The 27,453-nt window shown below is 40.8% G+C and overlaps 1 protein-coding gene across 2 annotated transcripts in view; it reads right to left on the bottom strand.

The window, feature by feature from the left end:
* Positions 1–6,348: 6,348 nt before the first annotated feature.
* The window catches only part of NEO1 (neogenin 1), a 57,570-nt gene continuing 36,465 nt past the window's right edge, over positions 6,349–27,453 (bottom strand). The window contains exons 9-28 of one of the 2 annotated variants that reach the window (XM_081337050.1): positions 26,578–26,732; positions 26,307–26,455; positions 25,198–25,336; positions 24,833–24,882; positions 24,227–24,371; positions 23,278–23,388; positions 22,289–22,483; positions 21,833–21,928; positions 20,170–20,393; positions 19,881–20,019; positions 19,644–19,751; positions 18,719–18,913; positions 16,352–16,420; positions 15,940–16,084; positions 14,565–14,803; positions 14,006–14,098; positions 11,504–11,662; positions 10,314–10,571; positions 8,256–8,392; positions 6,349–7,274 (exon numbers count right to left, since the gene is read on the bottom strand). In XM_081337050.1, the coding sequence (XP_081193176.1) occupies positions 7,191–7,274; positions 8,256–8,392; positions 10,314–10,571; positions 11,504–11,662; positions 14,006–14,098; positions 14,565–14,803; positions 15,940–16,084; positions 16,352–16,420; positions 18,719–18,913; positions 19,644–19,751; positions 19,881–20,019; positions 20,170–20,393; positions 21,833–21,928; positions 22,289–22,483; positions 23,278–23,388; positions 24,227–24,371; positions 24,833–24,882; positions 25,198–25,336; positions 26,307–26,455; positions 26,578–26,732 (2,890 nt within the window). In that variant the 3' untranslated portion in view covers positions 6,349–7,190. The remainder of the gene's footprint in view (positions 7,275–8,255; positions 8,393–10,313; positions 10,572–11,503; positions 11,663–14,005; positions 14,099–14,564; positions 14,804–15,939; positions 16,085–16,351; positions 16,421–18,718; positions 18,914–19,643; positions 19,752–19,880; positions 20,020–20,169; positions 20,394–21,832; positions 21,929–22,288; positions 22,484–23,277; positions 23,389–24,226; positions 24,372–24,832; positions 24,883–25,197; positions 25,337–26,306; positions 26,456–26,577; positions 26,733–27,453) is intronic. The other variant, XM_081337049.1, reaches the window with a different exon arrangement.

Below are 27,453 nucleotides of genomic sequence, written 5' to 3'. Positions count from 1 at the left end.
CAGATAGATTCTCTGCCTTAGGAGGAACATGTAGACCGTGACGGTTTTCCTTAAGTTTCTAGTCATGTTTGTCACTAATGTCCTCCTTGGGGAAGGACTTCTTTTTTTCCAGGAGTCTTTGTCTGTTGTTCTCCAATATGGCTTCCAGGGGTGCCATTTCCACAAACAAGCACAGTGGCTGCTCCCTCTGCACGAAGCAAGCAGGGATTTCCCCAAAGTGCCCTTTTGTTTCTCTCTCCTGGCATGATGGATGCCACTTCAAAGTGGAGCTGCAGCCCGGGAGTTGCCGTAGCTCCATGGCAACGGTAAGAGGTGATAAGCAGGCCAGGTTTTTTTTTGTTTTGTTTTTTGCAACCCATTCAGGCGCCAGTCATTAAACTGTCCAAAGGATTTGTGCACACGTTGAAAGAAAAGCAATGTTTGCACGGCCAGTTATTTTTAAAAATGAGAAGTTATTTTTAAGAACTCGCAGTCAAGGAAGTGAGAAAAGCGAGATAAAAGAATAAAACAAGCAAGGCAAGGAACGTGTTAATATGGCAGGGAAAGCGATGTTAACAGAGTTGGAAGGGACCTTGGAGGTCTTCTAGTCGGGCCCCTGCTGTAGCAGGAAAAGCCCTAGGTCATTTCAGACAAACGGTGGTCCAATTATCCAATCTCTTCTTGAAAAACTCCATTGTTTTCTGGAGACCCGCCGTTCCACTGGTTGATTGTTCTCACTGTCGGGGAAATTCCTCCTTAGTTGTAAGTTGCTTCTCTCCTTGATTAGTTTCCATCTGCTGCTTCTTGCCCGGCCTTCAGGTGCTGTAGAACCTATGGGGATACAACTTCATGGGGGGAAAAACCTTTGGGCTGCAAAGGTGGACCCAGGTCATTTCTCTCTCCTGCTTGAAGGCCAATTCAGGCTCCCAGATTGCAAGCATGATCACTGCAGCCGCAAGAGGGCACAAACGTCTTTCCAAAAGGACGGTGCTGAATATTCAGTTACAAATGGGGAGATCCCGACGGTGGTTCCTGAGGTTGCCGTGGTCCTTGAATACGCTGGCTCTGCGGCCAGGTATAGCAAAACTCAAGAGACTCTGCCTCTGCTCGATCTGCTTCTCCTCCACCTCCGCCTAATGTTCTGACCATTGTTGCACTTAGTAGTAACGGAGATGGTTTTTGCTTCAAGAGCACCAAAAAATTTTTAAAAAAAGGGGGGGGAGAAAGTGGAGCACTTAAAATACTAGTTGCTGTGACAACGCAGCAGAGGATGGAGCCTTGACTAAGGCTTAACAGCTGGGAGACCAGAGCTAATTAAATAGCAGCCTGACAGAGCAATTAATGGATGAGATACGAGCCTTGTCCAATTCGGCAGTGTTCAGATTGGGGTGACCTGGACTCCTCTTCTACTTCCTTTTCTTTCCTTCTCCCTTTCTCCCTTCCCCTTCCCTTTCTGAGCTAAGCTGGTGGTTTGCCCACCGGCCACCGCCAAGGAAGATGACGGGGTCCTGGGCAAAACAAATTGAAGACGAAAGTCCTTCTTGGCTGGAGGGATTTCAAGTGAAAGAGGATTTCATCTGGTGGAAGGGCCAGTGCTGGTTCTAGCCCAATCTTCCCTGGCACCAAAAGGTCCCTCATTTCTAGCCAGGCAATTTGTTTTTACAACAAACATCTTTCAGGAAGATGCCACAGAGGGAGAATTGGGCTTCCGAATACTTACCTTGAGTTCGGGAAATCTCTGGTCCCCCTTTTGCGGCCTCAAAAGCCGGAAGGCGCCCTGAAGAGGGAGGGGGAAAACTCTGGAAAGCCGCTGCCATCAGCACAGATCAATTTTTTTCCCCAAGGAGGCATCTTCCATGTTTGTTAGCCTTCAATGCCCAGACCTAGCTGACCAAGATAAGGCTTGAAACCCTACTTATCTACCCATTTGACTTCCTTCGCCGCATAAAGTCCGGCACAACCAAGGAATCTTAACCACATTCAGAAAAAAACGTGCTGAATCCTTCTTGTTTCATCACTCTCCTTTCAGAGTTCAGACGAATGACGACAAGAAACAGCCTTTTTCAAATGTTGTGCCCGGTTTTTGAGCAGCTTTGGCTAGAAATATTCAAGCAGCATCAATTTCACAGATTGCTAGAGGCCACGTCATTTTAATTTTCTTAAGCCACCTCCCCCTCACCCCTCCCCCCCCCGGAAAATTAGGAGAACATATTTTATTGCAAGACATTGAGATTTTCCCCAGGTAAGGCAAAAAGTCCCCCTGTAACAAAGCTTGTTTTCAACAGAAGAGAATATCTGTAGCTTAAGGTCAAACTATGCAGCTCTTGGTGGTCTCTGAGCTTGGTTGTTTGCGGGCAGACATTTTATTACCCACCTAGGTAGCATCATCAGTGTGAGTGTGGATTTGGATATAAGCAGTTCTACATCATGCCCTAAAGTAAAAAAAAAACAAAACAAAAACCAGGAAGGAAATTAAAAAATAACACATCCCCTCCAGTAGCCCAGATTCAAAGAAGCAGGCTTTAACACCAGACAAACAATCAAATGGAAAACAATACCCTAATCAAAGAGCTATCAAGGAGAAAACCAACACTGGGAGGGTAAGGTACTCTAATAAATAGGGAGCAAATCCTACAATTATCATGCTGAAGATGTTATCTAGTTGGGCAGTGAAATGTCTGCAAACAAACAATCAAGCTCAGAGAGTACCAAGAACTCAAAAGCTTGTTTTGATCAACTTCGAGAAAATGACTTGAGTTATAACCCTCGGGATTCATTTACCTTAGAGCAGACAGGTCAAACACAAGGCCCGGGGGCCGGATCCGGCCCGCGAAGTGGTTTCATGCGGCCCACGAAGCCATCCTGGAAACAGTGAGTTAATGTCCCCCACTGCCTTGGCCCAGAGACCCTCCTTCCGCCAGAGACCCTCAGATCTGTCCCACTCCTGCCCAGGCCCCCATAGGCACCCTTGATGCGAACGATGTAGAGCTGGCCACGCCCACCCAGTAGGCCATACGCACTCTAGCCATGCCCACCCACTAGGCCACGCCCACCCTGGCCATACCCACCCGGCCCCCTGAGGGCAACCGCAATGCTGATGCGGCCCTCAATGAAACTGAGTTTGACACCCCTGCCTTAGAGGGTGCGTGTTTAATTTGTGAAATAGAGATAAACGCATCTGTCTTCCTTACTAAACCCTTAAAATTGTTGGTAACAATTCATACACACACACACACACACACATATATATATATACACATACATATATATATATACATACATACATACATACACATACATACATACATACATACATACACACACTACACGCTTAAAGAAAGTTATGATCCTATCTCTCATAGCAGCAGCTAAACTACGATGCTTACATCCTGAATTTCTCATAACACGCGGAGCTGCTAAAATGGGAAGACAAACTATTCAAACCAACCAACAAAAACTCTTGACAAAGTGGGAACTGGATTTAGATTTTAGAAAAAAAAGTGTATTGGAAATCCAATACCAAATAATAAACATGACAGTATTAAAAATGTAGAGTATACAGCAAATACTACAGAAAAATAATGTACAGAAAGTCTTCAGAATTACAGCAGTCTTCAGAATTCTTCTACATCAAACTGTAAAGCAATATAATACAGGGGTCTCTTCTGTTCCCCCCCCCAACCGCCCCCACCCCCCACCCCATCCTCTTATTCAAGTGGAGGAAGCTGCACAGAGCAGCCATGAGGGTACAAGATACACAATGTCGCAAATTTAAAATCACAAGATATGTAAAAAAAACAGCGTTAAAATGTAAAAAGTGCAATACATAATATACACTGGCTTGAATAAATGTTCTTTTTTCTTTTCGATTCAACCTTAAAAAACCAACTCTGAACAGTTGCTTTATTATTAAAAAATATTCCCTACCCCATCCCACCCCCTTCCCAGACTCGTGGCGGTATCACCAACATTCTTGATGTTCTACGAAAGTAGCAATATAGTATAATATAACAAGAACCCACCAATGGGAGGAATATTGAATATACAAGATGATGCTTCTTTGGGTTTAGTAAGAGAGAAAGAAGGCACACACCTGGGGAGCAGTGTGTGTGCACCAACTAAATTCACTGGATGCAGCCAGAACTCCGAAGATAGAAAAGACTTCATACTCTTGGCTATGAAAAAGGGTCCGTACCATGAAAAAAAAAACGGTCATATAAAAAAAAAACACTTTTGGCCACAAAAAGACCCATCTAATGTCTTTTACCTTTTACATGCCTGTCTTGCCTTTCCACCAAAGGGTGGAGCTGGTTACTGTCACTCACCCTGATGGACACACAACTTTGGGTCACATCTATGGTTCGATTCAGAAAATTTCAACACGTGTACACTTTAGGGTTTTTTAAGCTCCTCTTTTAGCATCTTCGAATGAGGCAAAAGTTTCTTTAAAAAGATGCTTCTGGTTTATGAGGGTGAGGAAGGAAGACCTTTCCACTTTCTAATAAGGAAACTGCTCTCCAAGCTTCAAAAATGCATACAGAAGACATCTAGATCCAGGTCAAGGTGTGAATCGTTCCACTCCTTGGATTTAACTGAAAGCTGGTCACCCTTTATTATTAATTGCTCCACCTCAAACCAAGCGGGAGGATCAATTAACTCACCAGAATGACATTTACACCTTAACTGTAGACAGCATGGATTACCTCTGAGGTGTCCCAAGGGTTACTACTGGAAGACAGAGCACCGAGCAAGGTGGTCTACTTTGAGCTTTGATGGCACTTCTCATATAATTGCAAAAAACATTCTTTTAAGAAATAGATGGCTTGTTTGGATTCAGCGTGGCAGTTCTTAACGCTCGTGCTAAGCAGCGGCTAATAAGAACGAATCAGTTCAGCTCATTGGCGCAATCTAAGGCTGAGCTGGAAGGGAAAACGGTGTGGGGAAAACGATAAATGCGAGGGACAGAAAGACAGAGAAAGGGTGGTGTAGGTCTCTTCTTACCTGCTCCTAAAAATATTTTCTTCTCTGTACAATTGGTGATAACATGAGCCAGGTGACTCTAAACTTGAATTGCTAGCAACGTGCAATCCAAGCTTTGAACATGCAGGAACTTAAAAGAACTTACAAAATCTCTACCTGATCCCATCTTATCATAATCTTGTTATCACTGAACTTGGTACAGCAGCAATAGCACTTGGACTTATATACCGCTTCACAAGGCTTTACAGCCCTCTCTGAGCAGTTTACAGAGTCAGCCTCTTGCCCCCAACAATCTGGGCCCTCATTTTACCGACCTTGGAAGGATGGAAGGCTGTTGAGCCGGTCAGGATCGAACTCCTGGCAGTGGACAGTTAGGCTGCAGTACTGCATTCTAACCACTGCGCTCCCAGGGCTGCAAAATATTATTTTTTCCAGAATGTTAAACTATCATTGTAGATTATGGGCAGCAAACATAGAGAGGAAACAGAATTTTATCAGCTTATTAGGAATTTATTTCTCTCTCCCAACCCACTCCTCTCTTCTACTGGCTTGGGCAGCACCTGAGTCACAAACATACACATCTACATTTTTTTTCCTCATCTCTCCTGCAAAGTTAATTTCTTTTGATTGTGGTTCAACACTGGAAGTATTCCCCCCAAACCTTGAAGATGAACTACAGCTACGCAGAATGATGGCTCACATAAAGCTGATGATTGATCATTGTATGCTAAAGAATCCGGAATAAAACTCCCACTTCAATGCAAATATCAGGAAAGACACAACTTTAAAATCAAACGTTCAAACAATAAGAGAGGTGCTGCTAAGGTACGCTGCGGTATCTGAGCTTAAAGGACCCAACATTTATGAGAGGGTTTTTGCTCAACGGAACACCTTTTCCAATTGGCAAGAAACAGAATAAAGCAGGGGTGTGCAACCTTGGCAATCTTGAAAGACCTGTGAACTTCAACTCCCAGCATTCCTCAGCCAACATTCCCCAGCCAGCCAACTCCCAGAATTGACTCCCAGTCAATTCTGGGAGTTGAAAGTCCACAAATCTTACGTCATCAAGTTTGAACACCCCTGGGCTAACGGATGACTTTACAAAGGAGGTGATAACTTGAGTCTTCGTTCCATTTTGACGATTCCCTTTGATGAACTGGGGCTGGTTGAGATGGTATCTTTGAAGCCACAGGTGTGCTTCCTTTCTTTCGATAAGGCAGAGGTAATGGCAAAAGTGAGTAACTACAACAGAGTTACGTTGTAGCCATCCTTCGGAATACTGTGTTATTTTTTCCAAGTCACTGCGATTACTCATAACAATAATTTATTTAAGTCATCACCGGGTGTATTGCAGGGGAGGGTTTAAAAGAGTCCAGCGGGTAAAGTTGCATTGCATTGTCCCTGTAAACAATGAAACTTCCTACCACTCTGTGGCCCCCAGCCCAAGGCTACTTATTCTACTCCTGTACTGAAAATGCTCAAAAACACAAAAGTTCCCTCAGTGTTACATTTCAATCCAAACAGATAGTTAACCTCACAGTGATGAGAAAGGATTTAGTCAGGCTTTTTGAATTATTGTAATATAAAAATAAAAAAAAGCTTTACAAAAAGCAATGCAGCATACCCCAAGGCCGTGGATTAACTGCTGGGAAGCGACAGAATTATACACGCTAAAGGAAATAAAAAATTAAAAATCCGAAACGAACAAATGAACGGAACAATCCACACTGGCAATGAATTCCCGCATACGCAATAGAACAAGCAATCGGACATCCTTCTAGGCTGTGGGGAAACAACACAAATTTCTTTTCTTTTTTGTCAGATTACACTTTTTAATTAAAAAAAAAGATACAATAAAATAAAAACACACAAATAAAATTGTACATAAATGTGAATGTCCAACACTGAAAAAAGCAGGGAAGAAGGGTCGCAGCTCCGAGACAAAAGCGGTCTCCGATGAAGGCTAACTTCGTCCGGATGCTGGATTCCATCAGCCTGAGACATCGCCCCATCCCTTCCTCGTGTCAGCATCGTCGTCTCAGCAGGAAGCGGAAATCCCAACATTCAAGGAGGTCCCTTGGTTAACCAGAAACGGGCCCTGATGCTGCTGCTGCTGCTGTGGCTGGTGGCAGGCCTCCGTTTGTGCTGTCCCCTAGTCTTTATACATTTCCTTGTGCTCCAAGGCGAAGTCCCAAGACCTGTGACCTGGCGTCATTCCTTGGGGAAGGTGATCACGCTGTGGTGATGGCGTTAAGGTCCTTCATTAGTCCTTCCAGGTGGGCCATCTCTTTGGTGAGTTCATCCGGTTCGTAATTCTGCAGGAGATTTAACAGGGTTATTGGACAAGATGAGCTGCCTTGTGCGTGTGGGGAGGGGGGAAAGGAAGGTTACCAAGAGCCCTTAGACTTATATACCGCTTCCCAGGGCTCTACAGCACTCTCTGAAGCAGTTTACGGAGTCGGCATATTTCCCCCAGCAATCTGGGTCCTCATTTTACCGACTGCCAAGCGCACAGGAAAATCAGAAGATCCAGGCAGTTCAAATGGTTATAAAGATTTACTGCAAGCTGAAGCTCTCTACAAGAATCTGAGCTACTAACGGCCAAAGCAAACTGGAGGTAGATAAGAGTCAATGGAAATCAAGGTGGGCTGGACTTAGCTCTCCTGGGGGGCACAAAGGGCATATATTTATGACAGTTGCAGCATCCTGGTGGTCATGTGATCACCATCTGCCACCTTCCCGACCGGTTGGCTTTTGACGCTAAGCAAGTCAACGGGGGGAAAGCTGGATTTGCTTAATGGCTGTGTGATTCGCTTAACAGCCGAAGGGATTTGCTTCATAAATGGGCCCAAAAGGTTGCAAAGTTAGATTGTACTCCCTTAACCACCTCCTTGCTTAGCAATGGACATTCTGCTCCCACTTGTGTCTGACCTGGTCTGATGGGTTAGGGTTGGGGTTTTAAATATGTTCTTAATTATTGTTTTAAATTTTAAATTTGGGCATTATATTTAATTGTATTTTAACTTTTATATTCTGTTTTTTATATTTATTGCCCTGTACACCGCCCTGAATCCTTCGAGAGAAGGGCGGTATAAATAAATAAATAAATAAATAAATAAATAAATAAATAAATAAATAAATATAAGTTGAGGACTCTCTGCATTTGGTCTCGTTTCCCCTCTGCCTTCAGTGTGCAGTGGGGAAGGGTCTCCCCGCTATTACTGTCACATTTATGCACCGGCACGAAGCCAAAAATGATACCACGTGATCAAGTCGTAGTCCAGAAGTACACTTACGCTTTCTGTGTCTTCGAGCATCCTTGTGGTTTCCTGCACGTCAGGGGCACTCGGGACTACAACTGGCATGGGAGGCCGAGTCCTGCCTAGAGTTCCAATTGATGCTGTCTTCACTGAATGAACTGGATGGCTAGAAGCTTGACACAAGTTATAATCACGGTCAACCTTTTAACTGACAAAACCCATACAATGGCATGTGGATAATGAAGCAGCTTTGTGGCGACTCAATACAGTCGGATGCAATCACACTCCTTTCAGGTTTGGATTCTGCACCAAATCTACACACAGCCAGCAAACTACAAATCAACGGAAACTATTATAACTGGAGAGAAAAAAACCCCGGAGAAGCCAAAAGGTTGAAACTGTTAATTTAGAAGCCTTGAATGAATCTAAACCAGGAAGCCGTAAGGATAATACTTCGGAAAGCAGCAATATGTGATCCTAGATTTCATGGATGTTTTGCTGGGAAACTCGTTTAGGAATATGACGTTCCCAGGGAAAGATGGCACCTTGTGTCATCGTGATCCAAACCCCTCCCCTTTTGTATATGCATCCATGAGCCATCGATATACAAAAGGATGGTGCTTCAATTGTAATGCCACAATTGTCGTCTTCTTTGCTTTAATGAACCCGCTTGGCTGCTGGGAAGGAAGAGCAGGAACCACTTAACAGCAGTAGCAGACGTATATACCGCTTCACGAGGCTTTGCAGTCCTGTCTAAGCAGTTTACAGATTCAGCATCTTGCTGCCCCCCCCAAACAATCTGGGTCCTCATTTTACCAACCACGGAAGGATGGCAGGCTGAGTCAACCTGAGCTGGTCAGGATCGAACTCCTGGCTGTGGGCAGTTAGCCTGTAATACTGCATTCTAACCACTGCACCACCACGGCTCTCGAGGTCCCCTGTTTTTGTGGAATTGAGTCCTATCACTGCACCCATGGCAGAACCAGACCCATCTAGCCTATACGAGCATCAGTAACATTTATATCCAAAGTGCAAAAAGATGGAAAAATCTTTATCTTTGGAAGAATCCCATGGCAATTGTGGTTTACTCAGGGGGGATTTATTTATTCCAAATATTCAACTTCCTGAAACCAACTTTGATTTAGTACTAGCTACGTTTGGGTGATGGCATAATTTCTGCAGCATTTTGACCTTGTCTTTGGCCTCACTACCTCAAAATTCTCGTTTGCCTCAGACTGACGGGCAATATCTTATTACTTGCCACTCCTTATGACTTTTTCTTCCTTATGACTTTTTATTGGTACAGAACTCTGTATGCATTGAACGTTGGACTGGACCCAAAGACTTTAAAGCTCCTGATTATCTGAGAACGCAATGTTTTAATTGTGATGTTTTTAAAAATGTGATGATAAGTAAATAAGTTTGAACACAATTCTGTGAGTAGAATTAGAAGGCTCAAGAAAAAGGCAAAATCATTTTTATATAAATTGCACAGATTTTTTTTAAAGGTGGGAAAGTGACTATTTCCTTCTAAACTTCCCAAGACAGGAGAGATCAGTTCTTTGCATTAAAGAAAATAAAAGGGTCAGTGTAACAAGAAAAGTGATTTATTCAATCCCCACCCCTTGCAACCCTGGGAAGACATTCCTACAGATGAATGCCATTAAGCTGACCTTCTAGAGTAACTGCGACTTTGTAGCAGTTGTCAAAAACTTCAAAGAAGTTGACATTTATTTCTGGATCAGCGTTTTTGACATTTGGCAACTTTGAGATGTGAGGACTTCAGCTCCACACCTGCTGGCTGGGGAATTCGGGAAGCTTAAAGAAGGAAATGCTGATCTAGAATAGGCATCCCCAACCCCCAGGCCGTGGACTGGTACCGGGCTGCAGCATGCTAGAAACCGGTCTGCACAAACAAGCAAAGCCCCACCGTGGGATGCAGGCAGCACACAAAACCATGCACCCTCCTGTCTGCAGAAAAACTTCTCTCCACGAAACCGGTCCCTGGTGCCCAGAAAGTTGGGGGCCTCTGATCTAGAAGATCATGTTAAGGTATCGCTCACCTATCCCCTCCATTCAACTTTCCCTACTCACCTTGCTGCGATAGTAAAGGGGTGCTTGGCAAGGCAGGGTCGTAAGCGCTGCCAGTGGGCGGGACGGCTGGCACAGCGAAGCTCTTCAGAGGATGAGAGGGACGGACGTGAGCAGTGGGGAGATTCTGGCCTGTCTCCTCTTCCTGGGTACTGGGTAGGTAGGATGCAGACGCACTCTCTGGCTCCTGGTGTTCGGCACAACATGTCTGAGACGAAGAAGCTGGCATGGTGTCTGTGCTAGGTGTATTTCGAATCGTTTCTGGAAAGGAAGGAAGGAAGGAAGTGAACCGCTAGCTTTATAACTTTTCAACCTAACACTCAGAGAGTCCCTGAAACTGCCCAGCACCTTCACTGGTATTCGTTGGGTCACAAACTCTCTTTAGTTCCAAAGAAGGCCAACAAACTCTACACTGCTGCTAAAGTTTTGTGCTTTTTAATTTAGGCTACCTAAAGGGTTAATTTGTGTTTTTTTAAAATCTTAGCATCTGATACAATCACTGAGTAATATTAAGCTTTCCAAATCACCCACTGAATTTTCTATCTTATTCCTCCCTTTAGTGGAGTGTCTGGAGATTTCTTAGTTGGCTAGCTTTAATAAAGTGGTTTTATGAATGCTAGGTATAGATTCCTCTAAGCTGTTAGTTTTTCCATATGCGATGCAACAAATGGGTACTCTTGATGTTGGAAATTAAATCAGATGCTACTAGCGCTCTACAATTAAACAAGGGAGTGTTCTCACTTCAGAGTCATTATTTGCAGCTTTAATAATAAGAGAGCAAATTATGCAAATCTAAATTCTCAACAGAGAAGCTGAATTACCATCAGATTCAAGAGTAAATAAAATTCTAAAAGCTTAAATGTGCCATTCACTAAAAACACAGCAACGACCACCTTATTCTCAGAGCTTAAGGTGTGGAGGGCTGTTGAACAGCAACAGTTCGACTCCAACCAGAACAAAGTGCGGCAAAACAAATCAAATCCGTCCACAGTGTGTGTGCGCCATTGCGAAAGGAAAAAGGAACACACAATTAGTTCAAATCAGTAGGTACAACCTTCTAAGTTTGGTAGATTTCGGCTAGAGATGGCCACCCAAACATGTGGTTTGATATCTGCAATTAGATCGCATGAGGTTCTGGTCCTCACAATTCTTTCGCCAAGGGTGGTCCTCCGAAAACTGACCGTTCTTCTCACCTGTGGAATTAGCCCTGTCTGAATGGGACACAGAGGTGCCAACTGGCCATAGGTTTGCCTGATGATGGAGATAGTTGCAGGTTGGAGAGGCCAGGCTGCCGGAGTGGAAATGATGGTGAGGGTTATCAAGGGAATGGATGGGATGAGCACTAACCACAGCTGCGAATGAACATAAGACAGAAAGAAAAAGCTTAACAGAAGACCAACCGGCATGCGGGCTGAAGTGAAGCCCCCCAACCACACCCCACTTTCATCAACAACAATGCATTGAAACAAACAAGACAGAGAGACTAGGAGGCCCAGTTCCAGAGACCTGGAAGAAGAGATACTGTTCTGTCAAGAAATCCCCAGGGATACAAACATTAGGAAGCAAGAATTGCAGATGCTGGGCTGACCGGGTGCTGAAAAAGCATCTGATTTGCTTGAAAGGAAACCTTACTGGTTTCCCGGCACCCTACGCTGAAGTGAGGTGAGACGTGAGATTGAAGCACAGATGATCAAACTGAAGCTTCTGCCGTAGATGAGCAAAGAGGGATTAATGGTATCTGAGGATGGATTGGCAGCTACGCGTTGGATCATAATTAGGAATGGGTAATTCTGAACAAGGGGTCTCCAACTTTGTGGTATCACATAAACATAATTGTATGCACTCCTCCACATAAAACTGTTCAGTTGAACTTGATTTAAAGTGTACAGAAACACATCACCGAATGAATCGCTGATGTGATAATTTCCCTTCAGTTCACCATTTCTGCACTCATGCTACTGCCGAGTTCGTTTATAAATCTTCGATTCTTAAGTAACCTTAAAGGATCATATTTTCACTATATAGATCGTTTCCTGTGTTGAAGTCAACAAAGAAATCCTAGCTTTTAATTGAGCTGGCTGCAGATCCGTTACTTTCCGCTTGCTGTAGTTAAGTTATTCTTTAACCCATGTAAACATAATGCTTTTAAAATAAAACCCAAAGAAAACTTAATTCCTTGTTCCCATACTGCCAATGGAAGGGAATATAGTTGTGAGATCATGATAAATGATAAACCTGCAACGTATCTTATAACGAATAGTACCAAAGCTCTGAATAGTTTAGATATATTGCAGATTGGAATAAAATAAAGAGTATAGCTTACAACAAACTCAGGAACTCGACTATTCTCATGTTACTGGTTCCATTATTCTATGCCAGGCTTTAGCCATAATAAAACTTAAGTTTTCCAGTAAAAGGTACCACACACAATGCATTAACAGCGCACCGTGACAGAAAGAAATAATCTCTGAAAATGAAGGAACGTTACTGATCTCCCTTTATTAAGGTGGAGGAAAAAAGCAACAGGAAAGGATTTGTAAAATTATGAAGTGTTTCAAACATCTGCACTTGGAATAATGACAGTTTTCTTACACTACTTGTGAGAAAATCACTGTAAAATATTCCCACCCTCGCAGTCCATGTTAGTCTGAATATTGCATGTAAAAATGGTTCACATCTTCATGATGGGAAGAATGACATTTGGATTTTTATAACCATCAGTGTTTCTAAATTACCTTTTGGATTACAGTGATTAATTAATTATACATATCTTTTCCTTGCCTCAATTTCTCAATATATTTTTCTTACTGTTTCACTACCCTGAGCGAGGAACTATCAAGCATAATAAACATGTTCCCTTCTTCACTTCCAATCTTGCAACCGTCACAGTCCAAATTCATCTCTGTTGCCCTCTAGCACTTTCCCAACTCTTTTAAAGAAAAATATATCCATCTAAAATCTCTGTAATTCCATGGCACACAAATAAGTCTGGCATCACCCCAATTGTACAAGTTATGATAAATAGAGGATCTCAACTAACGCTGTTGAAAGAAAAACTACTTAGCTTCCTTTTACTACCTGTGTACGTGATTTGTAATAGGTATTAGCAGGATCTGGCCAATTTACAATTGCAACCTGGCACTGATCTGTATGGTTCTGGCGTTTACCTACTCCAGAATAATTAAATAGATTAAATTGACAGAACCCTCAATTACACATGACATTTCTTGGACCGGCCCATACATAAACAATGGCTGTGCAAACTCCCATTTCTGCTGGTAATATTTGTTATTTAAATCCACTAGGCTTGTCATTAGCATATCGCTATGGAGAACCATAAATTAGATCCCTATACTAAGGTGAAAAGTCCAAGCTTGTTCATTTCCTGGTGTTAAGTCTAACCTATGATATAATGCAGGCTATTCTGCTCAGAATATCTGCACGATACACAGGCAGGGTAAATTATGTTCTGCTGCCGGGATGAATCTACAAAAACAAGGGGTTGAAGTCACTGTCGAAAGAAAATGTAAACAGGCTATTTAGCCAGAAGTTTTTTTTACTGCTCTTAAGACTTGGGTACTGAACTATTGCTTTAAACGTCCTGCAAGCTAATCTTGCATGGATGAGATGGAGCCAGAAACATGTTTGACTCAATCAAGCCGGCTTTGGGAGGTAAACCCTGAACCTAGACTTACGTTGAGGAGGTTGAGAATCAAAAGGCATCATCATCTTTGGTCGCATCCCTCTTCTTCCTGCCAGGGTGGACATGCTATCCTCCGACTCATGCCCTGGTTTCAGAAGATCAAACGTTAGGTTCTGCTTGTCTTTAGGTCCATGTTAGGAAAGAACCGTAAGATTCAGCAGAGAAGCATTTTAAAACTTGAGGGGCCCTTCAAGTATCGAAAAAAGTATTTTCACTTTCTTCAAAAAAAAGTTTCATTCAAAGAAATCTGCAGCCTCCACGGCTGAAATTCTCAAAAGCGGAGGAGAATCCACTTTTTTAGTAACACAAACAATATGCTCGACAGTAATGAGTCATTAATAGCATTACTACTGCGTTTTTTTCTGATTTACATTCTGTTATGTAAATAGGGAATGATTAATAAAAAGAAAATTTGTGGCAACTGAGGTGAGCTGTCTTAATAGGGGAATTTTCGTAACACTTCACCACAATCTATTCTATGCAATTTCGTTATGTCGGGTTCTACCATTTACCGCCAAGCTAAGAATTAGGTCAGCATCATCTATCCTCACCTCTGTACGAGTTTCTTCTCTGGTGAATGTTGCTGTCCATAGAGTTGTCGACGGGTGTGATGTCTTGGGAATTACGAGGGATTGGGGTATCGGTCATGATTGGATTGGGATCTGGAGATTTGTCAATAGGCTTCAGCTCCAGCCTCTCGTGATGGATCCAAAGATCCGGTGGCTTGACGTCCTTGGAATTGCCTTTGTATTTATGAGACCCATTCACAGATTTACAAGCAGCTCGTTTTCTGTAAAAGACAAAAAAAAAATCACTTATCCCATTTTCCTGCAAGAATTATCTTCTATGAAAGTATCTTTGCGAAGAATAACGCTGCCCAGTAGTACTTTCTGTGAGGTTCCTTGGTGCTCTCTGAGCTTGATTTGTTTTCTTGCAGATTACCTAAACTAGGTAACCTCGTTAGTGCAAACAACCAAGCTCAGAGAACACATTTCAACCCAGAGCTACAAATATTCCCCTTTGTTAATATGCTTTGGATTGTGCATGGAGGATCTTCATTCTTTCTTTCCAAATGCTCATCTCAAAATAGCGAGAAGGGTCCTTGCGTATCTAACTTGGATGCTGAAGTCCATTCTGTACCATCAACGTTTTTAACCTCTCAAGCACCGAGAAGCAACTTGAAGGCAAACAACTACTGTTTTCACTCCTGCTGAGGACTGCCCTGCCACTAGCTGCTGTATATCCTGTGGCAACGAAAATCACCCCATCCACACTTCACACAGAAGGGGGAGGAGGAAGCTATGGAGATGACCTTGGAGAAGTCATCCAGAAGCTTTTAAGACCACCAGATCTTACCACTGTAAGCCTATCTCAATAAGGCATAATTTTAGCTTTCCCGCCGAATCAGTTTCTTCATCTGATCTACTTCGGAGAAGGGCGGGATATAAATGGAATTAAAATAAAATAAAATAAAAATACTTCTAGGCTGACAAACAAACAGGAAAAAAAATATTATCAGGGAAGAGTGAGGCAAATGTTCCTACCGCGGAGAAACAGAGGCACAGCGGCTCATAAAAAACAAAACACACCCATCCACCCAAAATATAGTTCTGAAATGGTTTCAACTATACCGAATCCGAACCGTTATTAACTATCATTCCGTATTATCTGAATACATTAATTCTCCCTCCAACATTATTCACATTACAGAATCAGAGAAGCCTAGAGCTGTTAAACAGGCACAGAATTTTTATGTGAGAAAGCCCTAAAATTTAAGTCCACAAAAGTACAATAGGCCACTTTATTGTGCTTTTTATTTTGCTTTCATTGTAAATCTGTATCCCTGAAGCCAACAGAGACACTCCTGCCCACGCACGTACGCACACACACACACACACCCAAAGCAACTGAAAAACAAAACCTTACTTTTTTTGGTGAGAGGTGGTCCGTCGGGTGCAAAATACAGCAACAATCACTACAACCACAATGGTGATCACTCCCACAGACACAATTATTATCAGAAGCATATTGTATTCCAGGGGGGAGGGGCTGCCATGAGGGCTGTTGCTTCCTAAGAAAGAACATAAAAATTACTCAAAATTATTTTAGAGCTGTAATTTCAATGTGAATGAAAGAATTGAAAATTACCGCTTACGCTAAATCAAAACCCATGTTATGCGACAGATATACATCCTGCCTGGTCAGGAATTTCAACTGAGTTTTTCTCTAATAAGCCCTTGACACTGAAAATTGACCTGAAAAACACTATCTTTTGGGGAAATGATAACATGAACCATTTCAAGCTCTTGGCCACTAACAGAGATGAGAAGATACTGACCACTGATGGGTGTTTTATAATCTGTTCCAACATCCAGTGGTCGATTTCCTTTTCCTGCAGATCCCAATGCTGCAAAATAAAAAAAATAACAGTGTTCAGGGTTTTGACTATCTCTTGTTCACTTTTGAAAATTTAATACGTTGTTCTTTTGGCTTTACACAGATCGCAGATAGGCAATTTGTTTCTCTTCAGCACCTATTCAGCTTGAGATTACACGGCCCCAAATATTTTAGTGGAAAATTGTTACTGTTTTTTCAAAAGAGACAGGAATGGGAACAGGAGGGTTCCAATAGGCCAACAACTTTAAAAAAAAGAGCCCTCTCAAAAACATCAATCCCAAATTGTGCCAGAGAATTTAGATTATTTTGCTAAAGAATTTTAGTGGAAAAATTTTGGACTTTTTGTGGGGGGGGAGGGAGTTAAAGGAGGAAATAGGAACAGTTCGATTCTCATAATACTTTTGCTTCAATCCCCAATGTTAAAACTCTAAAAAAAAAACCTAAAGCCCCTAAAAATATATATTGAAGTGTTAATTACATCCCTTTTTGTAATCTCATCAAATAACAGGATGGTCTCTGAAGCCCTCTAAGAGGCTGAGTTTCTGTCTGATTGCCCACCTCCAAGATAGACACATACTCCAAGTACACACAGAGAGAGACACACAGACACACACAAACAGATACACACAGAGATTGTAGCAGATATTTAAAGATGTCAAACCAATGATATTAATAGCGAGAATATACCTTTGTAATCAAAGCCTAAATCTTTTCTGATAACAAGACAAAATGTAATTCTCTATACATGTAATTTTCAGTACGTGTTTTTTTTTTCTCCCTAATTCGCTTTCCCTCATTTTTTGTACAGCTGGAGCCTAACGCTTAACTTACAACAGCTCACACACAATCACTGATATGGCAGGTATTTTCAAGACATATTAAATCCGAAAGGGAAGTGGGCACATTATGATTATCCCCCTGCTTAATCCTTTCTAACAAAGCCCAGATCACACGTAGGAATCTCTACAACCGATGTAGCGTTCAGTTCTTGACAAACTCCAGTTGATAGATGTTCCTGCCCTTTGGGGGCTGATAAGAGGTAAATGCAGTGAAAAACTCACTTCAAAGAGAATACAAGGCTGGATGAATGCAACCCGTTCTTTGCCACTGAGGAGTTTTATTATTCTTATTGCTTTCTTGCTTTCCTTCATTTAAAGCTACTGTATATTGATTTTGGTTTCTGACTATGACTATATACAAACAAATCCCTATTTATTTATGTGAATTATTTTTGCAAGGGTATTGTCAGGCCTTCTAAGAAATAAAAGGAATACTATAAGAGTTTAAAAAAAAACACCCTAAAAGATTAAAAAAATAAAAACTCCTACCCGATAAATATTTTCATTTTAAAAACTGCAAAACGTAGTGGCATACAGAGAATTTAAAAGTCACTGTGGAGCTTTTTTAAATTTGCAATAACTTCACTTTAGATTTAAAAAAAAATTGCATACATTCCAAATATACTGTTCCCCAAAAGAAGCCCCCGGGGGTTTTATATTTTAAAATTTCACAAGAATATTGTCATTCAATGGCACAAGTAGAACAATAACACTCATAAAAGATGGCACCGCACATAAAGCACCTTTATTGGTTTACCTTGATCATTAGACATTTTATCGGATGATTCAGCTACCAAGGCAAGCACAGGGGAAGAAAAAGCACACAAGAGAGCAACCGTTCACTGACATGGAAAGAACAAACAACATTCCTAACAAAAAACATTCTAGGCCACTGCGTTGCAGCATAGAAGTCCAGATAATAATAAGTTCTTCTAATGAGGACAATGCCTGATAAACAATCTGCTCAAAAAAAGAAAAAAAAACCCACGTAAAATATTGCTTATAACAAAAATAACCTTTACGTTTAGCGCTTGTTGGTTTTCACCCTACAGCAGGGGTTCCCAACTGGGTCTGCGAGACGATATTCCGGGTGGGTGTGTGCGAAAACGTGGGTTGAGAAGTTTCAAAATTATAGTGTATACGCATAACCAGGCATTACTTTTGTAAGGGGTATGAGAATATACCAGAAGCGTTCTAGGGGGTGCAGGGTGTAGAAAAGGTTAGGAACCCCTGCCCTACAGAAATAACATGAAAGAATTACTGCCTACCTTTCCTTTGTCGCAAATGTTTTAACAACTGTTTTGTTTCTATCTACCTGGGTCAGGGCAAAGTAAAGCCAAAATCCCAGGTAGAAAATTACCTTTTAAAAAAATGTTTTACAGCTTAGTACCAGGCGAAACCCTTTTTCCTCATCAGCTGTTTGTTTCATAGAGTAAATCAGAAGGGCTGGACATTCCTCTGCAACCTACCTTTAGGTGTCCTGAACTGGACGGCCTCTGACATAGGGCCCATGCCCTTGGAGTTCCGGGCTTGGATCTTGAAATAATACGCCGTGTCAAGGGTCAGCTCTTGAATCTGGTGGGTCAGTCTGTTGCCTACCACGGGTTCAATGACCCAGTCGTGTATTTCAGCATTGGCATCGGTGTTATAGTAAATTATGTAGCCTGCGTAACAAAATAGGAAAGGTTGGTGAATTAGGAAGGCATGTCTCCAAGCTCTGGAAAAAAAAAATCACGTTTTCAAGTTGTCTTGCAATCGCTTCTCCTAAAAACACAGGTTTTGTGAACTATTGCCATTAGAAAAAGTGTGTGCGTTTAATGAGGGCGAGACCATCCCTCCCCATCCATTCATTTTCTTTCAGCCCAGTCCCCAACCACACGTACACCTTCTTCCAGATGTTGCTTAAACTGGCAAACATATGTAGTAAGGTTGTACAGCACTTCCAATTCAATCCCCCAAAATGGTCCAGAGCGCCCAAGGGCACAAATATAGCATCTCTTTTGCAACTTTGTCAAGTAGCCATTTCTTTTCCTGCCACTGGGCAGCTGCTCACCACAGCTGTTGTGCAACTCTGCCTGGGATAGTAGGAAGCTTCTTAAGAACTTGGAGACAAGCAATACATCTCTAGTCCTCCGTATTCTGAAGTTTCTTTTTGAAATCATGTCTGAAGCATAGCACAACTCAAACATTTGCACAGGCAAGGGACAACTGCCTACACACCATTGCATTTGTTGTGCATCCGATGAATCATCCCTTTTGCCACCCAAAAATATGTAAGTGAAATCAATTTAAAAAAAAAACCAACTTAAGAGCGGATCCAACATAATTAGTATCCGTCTTCTCATTTATCTGTAACCACATCATCCTCACTGTATTTTATCCAAGACATTTCACCTGTAATTTTGCCATTGGCTTCAGATGGAGGCTGCCAGTTGACAATTATAGTTCTGGGCTTTCCTTCTTTGCTTACCACTGTTACATCTTTGGGTGGAGAAGTTGGAACTGCAAGAAAATGTCAATTAAACACAGATCTTTATAATCCAAAGTGTTTTCTACAACAACAAAAAAAAGCTAAAGCAAAGGAAGTAACAACATAATGCTGTTAATAAAGGCATGGCATATGACGAATACCTTGCTCAAAAGTAGTGCCATGGGCTGTCATGCTCCACGTGCTTGCTCTCCGGCCTTTTGTCACCATGACAGAGAATTCGTATAAAGTGTTTGGTTTTAAGCCAGTCACCAAGAAGCTTAAGGTTGTTGTATTTGCTGTCTATGAGAATCAGAAAATAAAAGTGTAAAACATTTCGTTCCTATTGTTCCCCTTTCTCTCGCTCACTCATGAAAACGCACGTCAAATTTCTTTCTTTTTCGGCTGCCGAAGGTTTGGGTAAAATCCCTGAGATCCCACCATTTTCCTTACCTTGTACTTTGTGTTTGCAGGGATGTTGGTTTTCCAGCGGACTGTGTAGTAACGGGCATCTGAAACCTTCTGGTTCTTTGGCAGAGAATTGTCTGCCCAGGTAATACGAACGGTATCGTGGCTCAGGATGGAAGCCTGAACTCCCACGGGTGGCATCATGGGGGAGGGGTCTGGCACTGGAGTGTATGGAGCATTAACAACAAATAAATCAACTTCAGAAGTGTCTAAAGAATTGATGGGTAAAACGTAGGGTATTGCAATAACAAAAGAAAGGTGGCGTTTATACGTGAATAAGAAACAAAAGGGTGGAATGCAGGGTAATACAATGGAATGAGAGGTGAGGAGTGGAGAAAAAGAGAGAAAAGCCAGAGTTAATAGGCAACACGTCACCAGCAAAAAAAACCACAAACAAGTTCTCAGTGATTATTTTGCTTCCTTTTAAAAATACGCGGCATCCAGAGATTCTACAGGACTTAGCCTTTGAGTAGGTTTATCGAAGATAACGAGGACAATGACTTTCAAATCTGGGTATTCATTTGAAAGTTTACTAATTAGGATATACAGTATTATAGTTGCATTAAAATATTAATTTATTCCAGCTCTGGAAAATCAAGGTAGAATTAGCATCCAACAGAGACAATGATAAGGAGTAAACAGTATTAATGCCTAGTATTAAAAGGAAAGTCTGCATTTCCGCAAGCTGAAAGACATTCAGAAAATATCTTTATAAGAACAACTAGGATCTAGCAGCCCAACAACAAAATACCAAGTCAGTGTTTTCTTTCAAATTACCTACCAGATAGTGCCCTTTGTCAAACAGTAACAATTTAACAAATCAGCTAGGATGATTAAAGGCCTGGAGACTAAAACATACGAAGAACGGTTATAGGAAGTGGGTTTGGTTACTCTAGAGAAAAGAAGTACTAGGGGTGACACGATAGCAGTATTCCAATATTTGAGGGGGCTGACACAAAGAAGAGGGGTTCAACTTATTCTCCAAAGCACCAGAGGGCAGGACAAGAAACAACGGATGGAAACTAATCAAGGAGAGAAGCAACCTGGAACTAAGGAAAAACTTCCTGACAGTGAGGACAATTAACCAGTGGAACAGCTGGCCTCCAGAAGTTGTGGGTGCTCCATCACTGGAGGTTTTTAAGAGGAGACTGGACAGACATTTGTCTCAAATTGTATAGGGTCTCCTGCTTGGGCAGGAGGTTGGACTAGATGACCTCCAAGGTCCAGCTCTATGCTGACTGACTGATGGATTGATTGACTGACCTCTCTACAATGTTTAAAAGTTTGTTTTTTATCCAACTGGTCGTTTAGTTTAAAAAATGATAACGACACACACTACTGAAAAACATAACATGCTTTTGATTGACCTATGTCTATACCAACATGCTTACAATTATAATACTGTAGATTGGGAAGCTCAGCAAGCAAATTTAGGAATGTATAATTCACGCCAATGTCCCAAACTGATAGTAGGGGTTATTAAGGAAACCAGGAAATCACTGATCCAGATTTCAAAGTCATTGTTCAGAAGACAGTTCAGCAAATTGTCTCTGAACACGGAAGAAAGAAACAAGCCATCAGCAAACTAGAAACGGTTTGTACTCCAATATATTTTTGGGCTAAACCATCTAGGCTATCCTTTCTTTACCTGTATAAGCTCTAGTCACTGCACTCTCATAAAGAGGGATTCCTTCACCAACGTTGTTATACGCTTTCAAAGTGATCACATAATGGGAACTGGGATCTGGGGGGAAAAATTATTCAATTTTTACAGCAAATCATTACTTTTTTTCTATTATAATAAACGTGCTCGATATTTTCACATACATCAAGCAGCGTGAAACCGCACGATACACACTAGAAACATCTGTTTTCAGAGATAATTCAAAATAATTTAGCTTTATTGTATTAACTCAGGCACTACAACAAGAATTGAAGAAACTTAACATTCATTTTGCTATTATTTCCAAATGTGAAAACTAGAGTGAATATAGAAACAGACACTTTTAACACCAAATGGGGACATAAAAAGCAAGCATTTGGATCAGTATTGATTTTATATTGTTACTTAGCAAAGTATCCGATTAAAATCTTGCGTAATTACCCAAATTTTCAATTGTGTAGTATCGCTGCTTATAATCCACCTTGATGGTCTGAGCGTGGGGACTGCCTACGCCGTACCCTATAGCATAGCCTCTGACCACAATGTTCTGGTTTTCTGGTGGAGTCCAGCTGACCACAATACTGGTTACAAGTGGACGTACGTGCAAGGAACTTGGCACTTCTGGAACACGAGTTTCTACAAAGAAGAGAACTTATTTAAATACATTTTAAGCTAAGAAATAATAAACCTAAAGGACTTAATTTACTTTTAAGAGATGTCACCGAGTTATTTAGACCCCTATATCCACCCAGAGTCACCTTATAGGGGAGATGGGTGGCACAAACATTTAATTAATAAGTAAATGTAAAATAAATAAAATAGCTGCTCAGCCCTATAAAGCACTACTGATGTCAGGACTACTGTCAACGCTGCTAACATCGGATGTTTTTGTATTGACAACAGATGGAGATGCAGCCATTTTCTTCTTTTTGCTTTTAGAGTTAGATGATGCTGGGAGTGGGGGGGGATGTGCACGAGAGTCTAGCTAGACATAACGCTGGACCTAGTGTGAGAACCAAGGTCGTTGAAATAAGAGAGGATAAGGAATTGGCAGGCTGGAGAGCTGGAGGGGAAGCCTGCGCTTCACACTAATTGGGGAATGTGATTTATGGCTGTTAACTGGAGGAGGGAATTGTGCTTTGATACTATGTGCTCAGTTTTTGGCTTCGATTGTGTTAGCACCGATGCTATGCTACTCAAATAAAGATTCTTTAAGGTAAACAATGCCTGGAAGTTCTTTGAAGAGTTTCATCTGTCGGAACCACGACAACTGCTTTTACTGTAACAGCTAGAGTGACAGAATCTTGCAAGTCTGGATGTGCCTCCACCCTTCATCCTTTGATGAAGGAATGTAAAAGATTTCGGTCTTTTCTCATGAAGCTTTCACGTTCGTAACACACGTACTCTTGTTAAATCTTGGTTAACCATACCATCAAGGTCACTTTCAAAGGTTTCTGCTGATATCCAATCCGTAGCTATTCCTGTGCCATTAACTGTTAAGGCAGCCACTCGGAAGCTGTACTCAGTACCTCGTTCCAAACCTAGTACAAAACACATCATACTGAAATATAGTCTTCAATATTAATTGCCAGCAAGCTTTCCGCTTCTAATTAGAATAGCAATAGTTCCATTATCCTGTTACTTCTAAGTGCCCCAATGAGTATCTTCAAGTGATTTTTATTTCGAAGTTATCATTTCAGTCACGGCTGACACAGATCTAGTTAAACAAATACTTTATGTTTTGGCCTTTCGTCTTCCTGATGATTACTGGAGCATAACCCACAGCTAAGCAGGACAAATCACCAATATTTGCCGTAAGGCTCCAAAAGATTTGGTCGACAGAAATTACTATCTGTCAAGCCTGAGAGAACTGACACACTGCAATGACCTTTCCTGTGTGTTGGTGGCAAAAGATTATGTAATTTTCCTTCAGCAAATAGAAGGACTAAGAGTTACAAATGATTTACTCATTTTATTTCCGCAGCAGGTGATCTTAACATTTTCTATAAAAACAAAACACCTAGACAAACACATTAACAAAACAAAGGTGAATTAAAATATTGTCATCTGACAAATCTGACTTAGGGGGGGACATTTCTAGATGGGTTAAGCCTTATTTCAAGGACAGAGAAGGCAGAACAAAAGAGAGAGTTCCTGAGAAGTAAGAAATGCCCGCCAATCTTTAGGATGGCTCGAGTGACAAAGGAGCATCTGCGATGAACCCACAAACTAGAACAAGCTAAGAGGGCTTCCCCGAGCAAAAGAAATATTGCAAGGACAGAGAAGGTTATTTTTATAATAGACCCTCTTGTTTTCCTAAAATAAGAAGCTTGCAGTTTGTTTAGGTTATTATTAGACTGGGAATTCCAACTTATTCACCTTCAATGAGCTGTGAAAGTTGTGTCCCCACAATGATTTCGGTGACATCACTTTTGCGTATCACTTTTCGGTAGCGAATCTTATAGCCAGTAATTTGCCCATTGTGTGTTCCTGTGGGAGGAGGCTGCCAATGCATCATGATGCTCTGTGGGAAGTTAAACGGCATTATAAATCATATTCTCTAAATTAAATTAGGCTCATTGTCATGCTTCATTAATCTCCACTACACTGGTCTGAGAAATAATTTACCCACACTTAGAAATATTATATATAAACTTAGTATCTCTGACATTAAAATTATGTACCTGAAAACAACCCAATTGTGTAACTTACAAATAGTATTGCATGTATGTATGTATCAATAATTTCCACAACATACTTTTAAACATCAACATGACTCTCCACTATTGGTCCTGAAACAATGAAAATCTTCACTATTTGCACACTGAGCTAGTACAGTCAATCTTTACTGCAGCTTTTAAGCATGCAAATTGAGACTTTATCCAGTCCCAAAATAGGGAAGTTTATAAACCACAGCTGATACACTCAAGATATAAGGAGGAAAATCAAATGCTTCATCTATGTCTAAAGAGGGAAGTGTCTTACCTTGGAGTTTTGCACTTCTAGTGTTAGATTCTGGGGTGCAGCACTGGGAACTAGAAATATTAAAAGAAGTTATTCAAATCTGCTTCAAAACTGAACATCTCTCAGGGAGCCTTGTATCCCCAATGTAAATTAAAAATGAATTATAGCTGCTCCAAGTTTAAAATCAAGTACATTTTACCATGATCTCCCAATTTCACTGAATTTGCGGGTGGGTGTGTGTGTGTACATGTGTGTGTAAATTTTCAGAGCAGTATCTACAAAGGTTTGCCAAGATAATAATACCTTGTGTTGATAGAAGCAAATTGGTTATATATAAAATGCAAATAAATACATATGAATGCTTTCTGTAATTGGAAAACACTTACCATCTGACAGCGTACGAATAACAACATCTTGAGTAGAGACTCCTGGGCCATGTTTATTGTAGGCCACAACTCTGAAACTATATTCTGTATATTTTTTCAAACCAATTATTGTATAGGAAAGACCTCCAACATCAATGTCCTATTTAAAAAGATGGAAAATATGATGTATAAATCATAATTTGGGCTTGATAAATTTATTTAACATGCTTAATCCACATGAGGCTGAAATTATGGCTACTTAAATACTTGCTCATTTCTGGTTCTGGAGATTTCTCTCTCTCTCCCAGCTATCCTGTGTTCATATCATAAATACAATATAATTGAGGACAAAATAATCTATTTAGAATCAAAGCAAAGCTTCCTAACCAGTCAAAATAACAAAAGCATGGTTTCTGAATAAATGAATGCTTCTATAGTTTTGCACCAATAAGTTCAAAAACAGAAGGAAGCATTGACAAAAGTATTTTGATGAAACTCCCAAGATCTGGATTTCAGTATTAATTGAAATACCTGCCATAGATTATAAATACTAACTAGCCTATCTCAAGAATTACTAATCTAGCTATTTGATTTAACAATGATGGCGAAGATGTTTTAAGTGGTCAAGGATCCAAAAAAGAACAAAGGTAGCTAATTCTAAAGACAACTGTCATTGCTGACAAGACTGTCACTCAACATTGGATAAATCCAATGAACTGGATATAACAAAAATATATCAGAAAGACCAAAACTGTTGGTTTATCAAAATAGACACGGGTTTAAAACCTGTAGCGAGTGAGGGTAAGCCATTGTTCAAAGCCAAAGTAAAAACTGGATTTTAATATATGTGAAAATTCATCAAAGGTCACTCCACCAGACAATTATCATCAGGAAGAAAGCCACTTCTTCGTATATTGCAAGCAACAGCTCAGAGAACAGGGGCATCCCTGTCAGCGCATGTTTTTCTTGAGGAGACATTCTGATCTAACCGGAGTAGGGGTATTTTTTTTAGGTCTTAGCTATTAGCAGCAGCAGCAGCAAATTGTAAACAGAACCAAGAATTATACCTCATAATCATGATATGCCAATGTAAAAATGACTTTCTTAACATACAGACTAATGTATCTCACCTGTTCATCCTCTGTTCCCTTCTCCATGTAATACAGCTTGTAGTTCTGGATCTCACCATTGCCAGATAAGGGTGTACCCCACGTAACAGTGATTGACATGGGAGAGGTAGCATATGCACGAATGTTGGGGGCTGGACCTGGAAGCTGAACTAAATAATAAGCAGGGCATATTACAAAATAATAATAAAAAACATTAATAACAAAACTGTAAAAAGAGCAACGTAAATAGCATTCTGTGAAATGCAGAGACCTGCCGATATTTAATGCTTACCCTCAGGTTGTGTGGCCACTTTCAGCGGTATTGAACTCTCCCCAGGTCCATGTTTGTTTTGTGCTACCACTCTAAAAATATACACTGTTTCAGGCATCAGGTTTTGGACTGTCACTTGCATTTCTCCGGGATGACTCGTGTTTTCAACACGCTCCCTTTATTTAAAAAAAGAAAAGAAAAAGATTTGGGAGTGGAAATGGGCACGTCATGACATATTAGGACAGATTATTGTTGTTTTATGTTGGAATGAAATCATCAGTTATGGATGAATATTGCTACTGCTGTTTTGTAAATCATCCAGACCAAAAGTATCTTAAAAAGTTAAATCATGGCGACTGTTTTGACTTAATCTAGGATAATCAATCGGACAGCCATAGACTTGCATTATAAAAGATGCAAAGTAACTATGATGAACTTCATTGAATTAATGTGGCCTGCTGTACTAGAGGATGTAAAATAAACTCATTTGTAACCCCCACGGTCTTCAAATAACTTTTAATAAAACTTCAACAAAATATGACTTTTCAGTGAGAAATTTGTACAACATGACCTGCTAAAAAAAGCAGTACAATGTTTTTATCAGGATTTACAACCTGGGAGCCCAGACTGTCAAAAGATCTGCCGCAAAAAGTTGAATAGAAAAAAAATGAAGCAAATAATTACTGCAGAACAGTATATATTGTACAAGTATAGACAGCATATAGAGACTTGCGACTGGAAGTATTTATACAATCTTTGCACCGGTGAAATCTGAGGGTATCTTCCATCAATGATCTATGCCTTTGGCATAGCTTGATATCTTAGCATCACGAAAGCCTGCAAATTTTGTGAAATCAGCTGAACTAAATATCTAATTCTGGTTATTTTCATAATTAA

Source organism: Vipera berus, assembly GCF_964194415.1.
Source record: "Vipera berus genome assembly, chromosome: 12".
Lineage (NCBI taxonomy): Eukaryota > Metazoa > Chordata > Lepidosauria > Squamata > Viperidae > Vipera > Vipera berus.
Note: the sequence above shows the minus strand (reverse complement) of the source record. Positions and strands in the feature narration are given on the sequence as shown.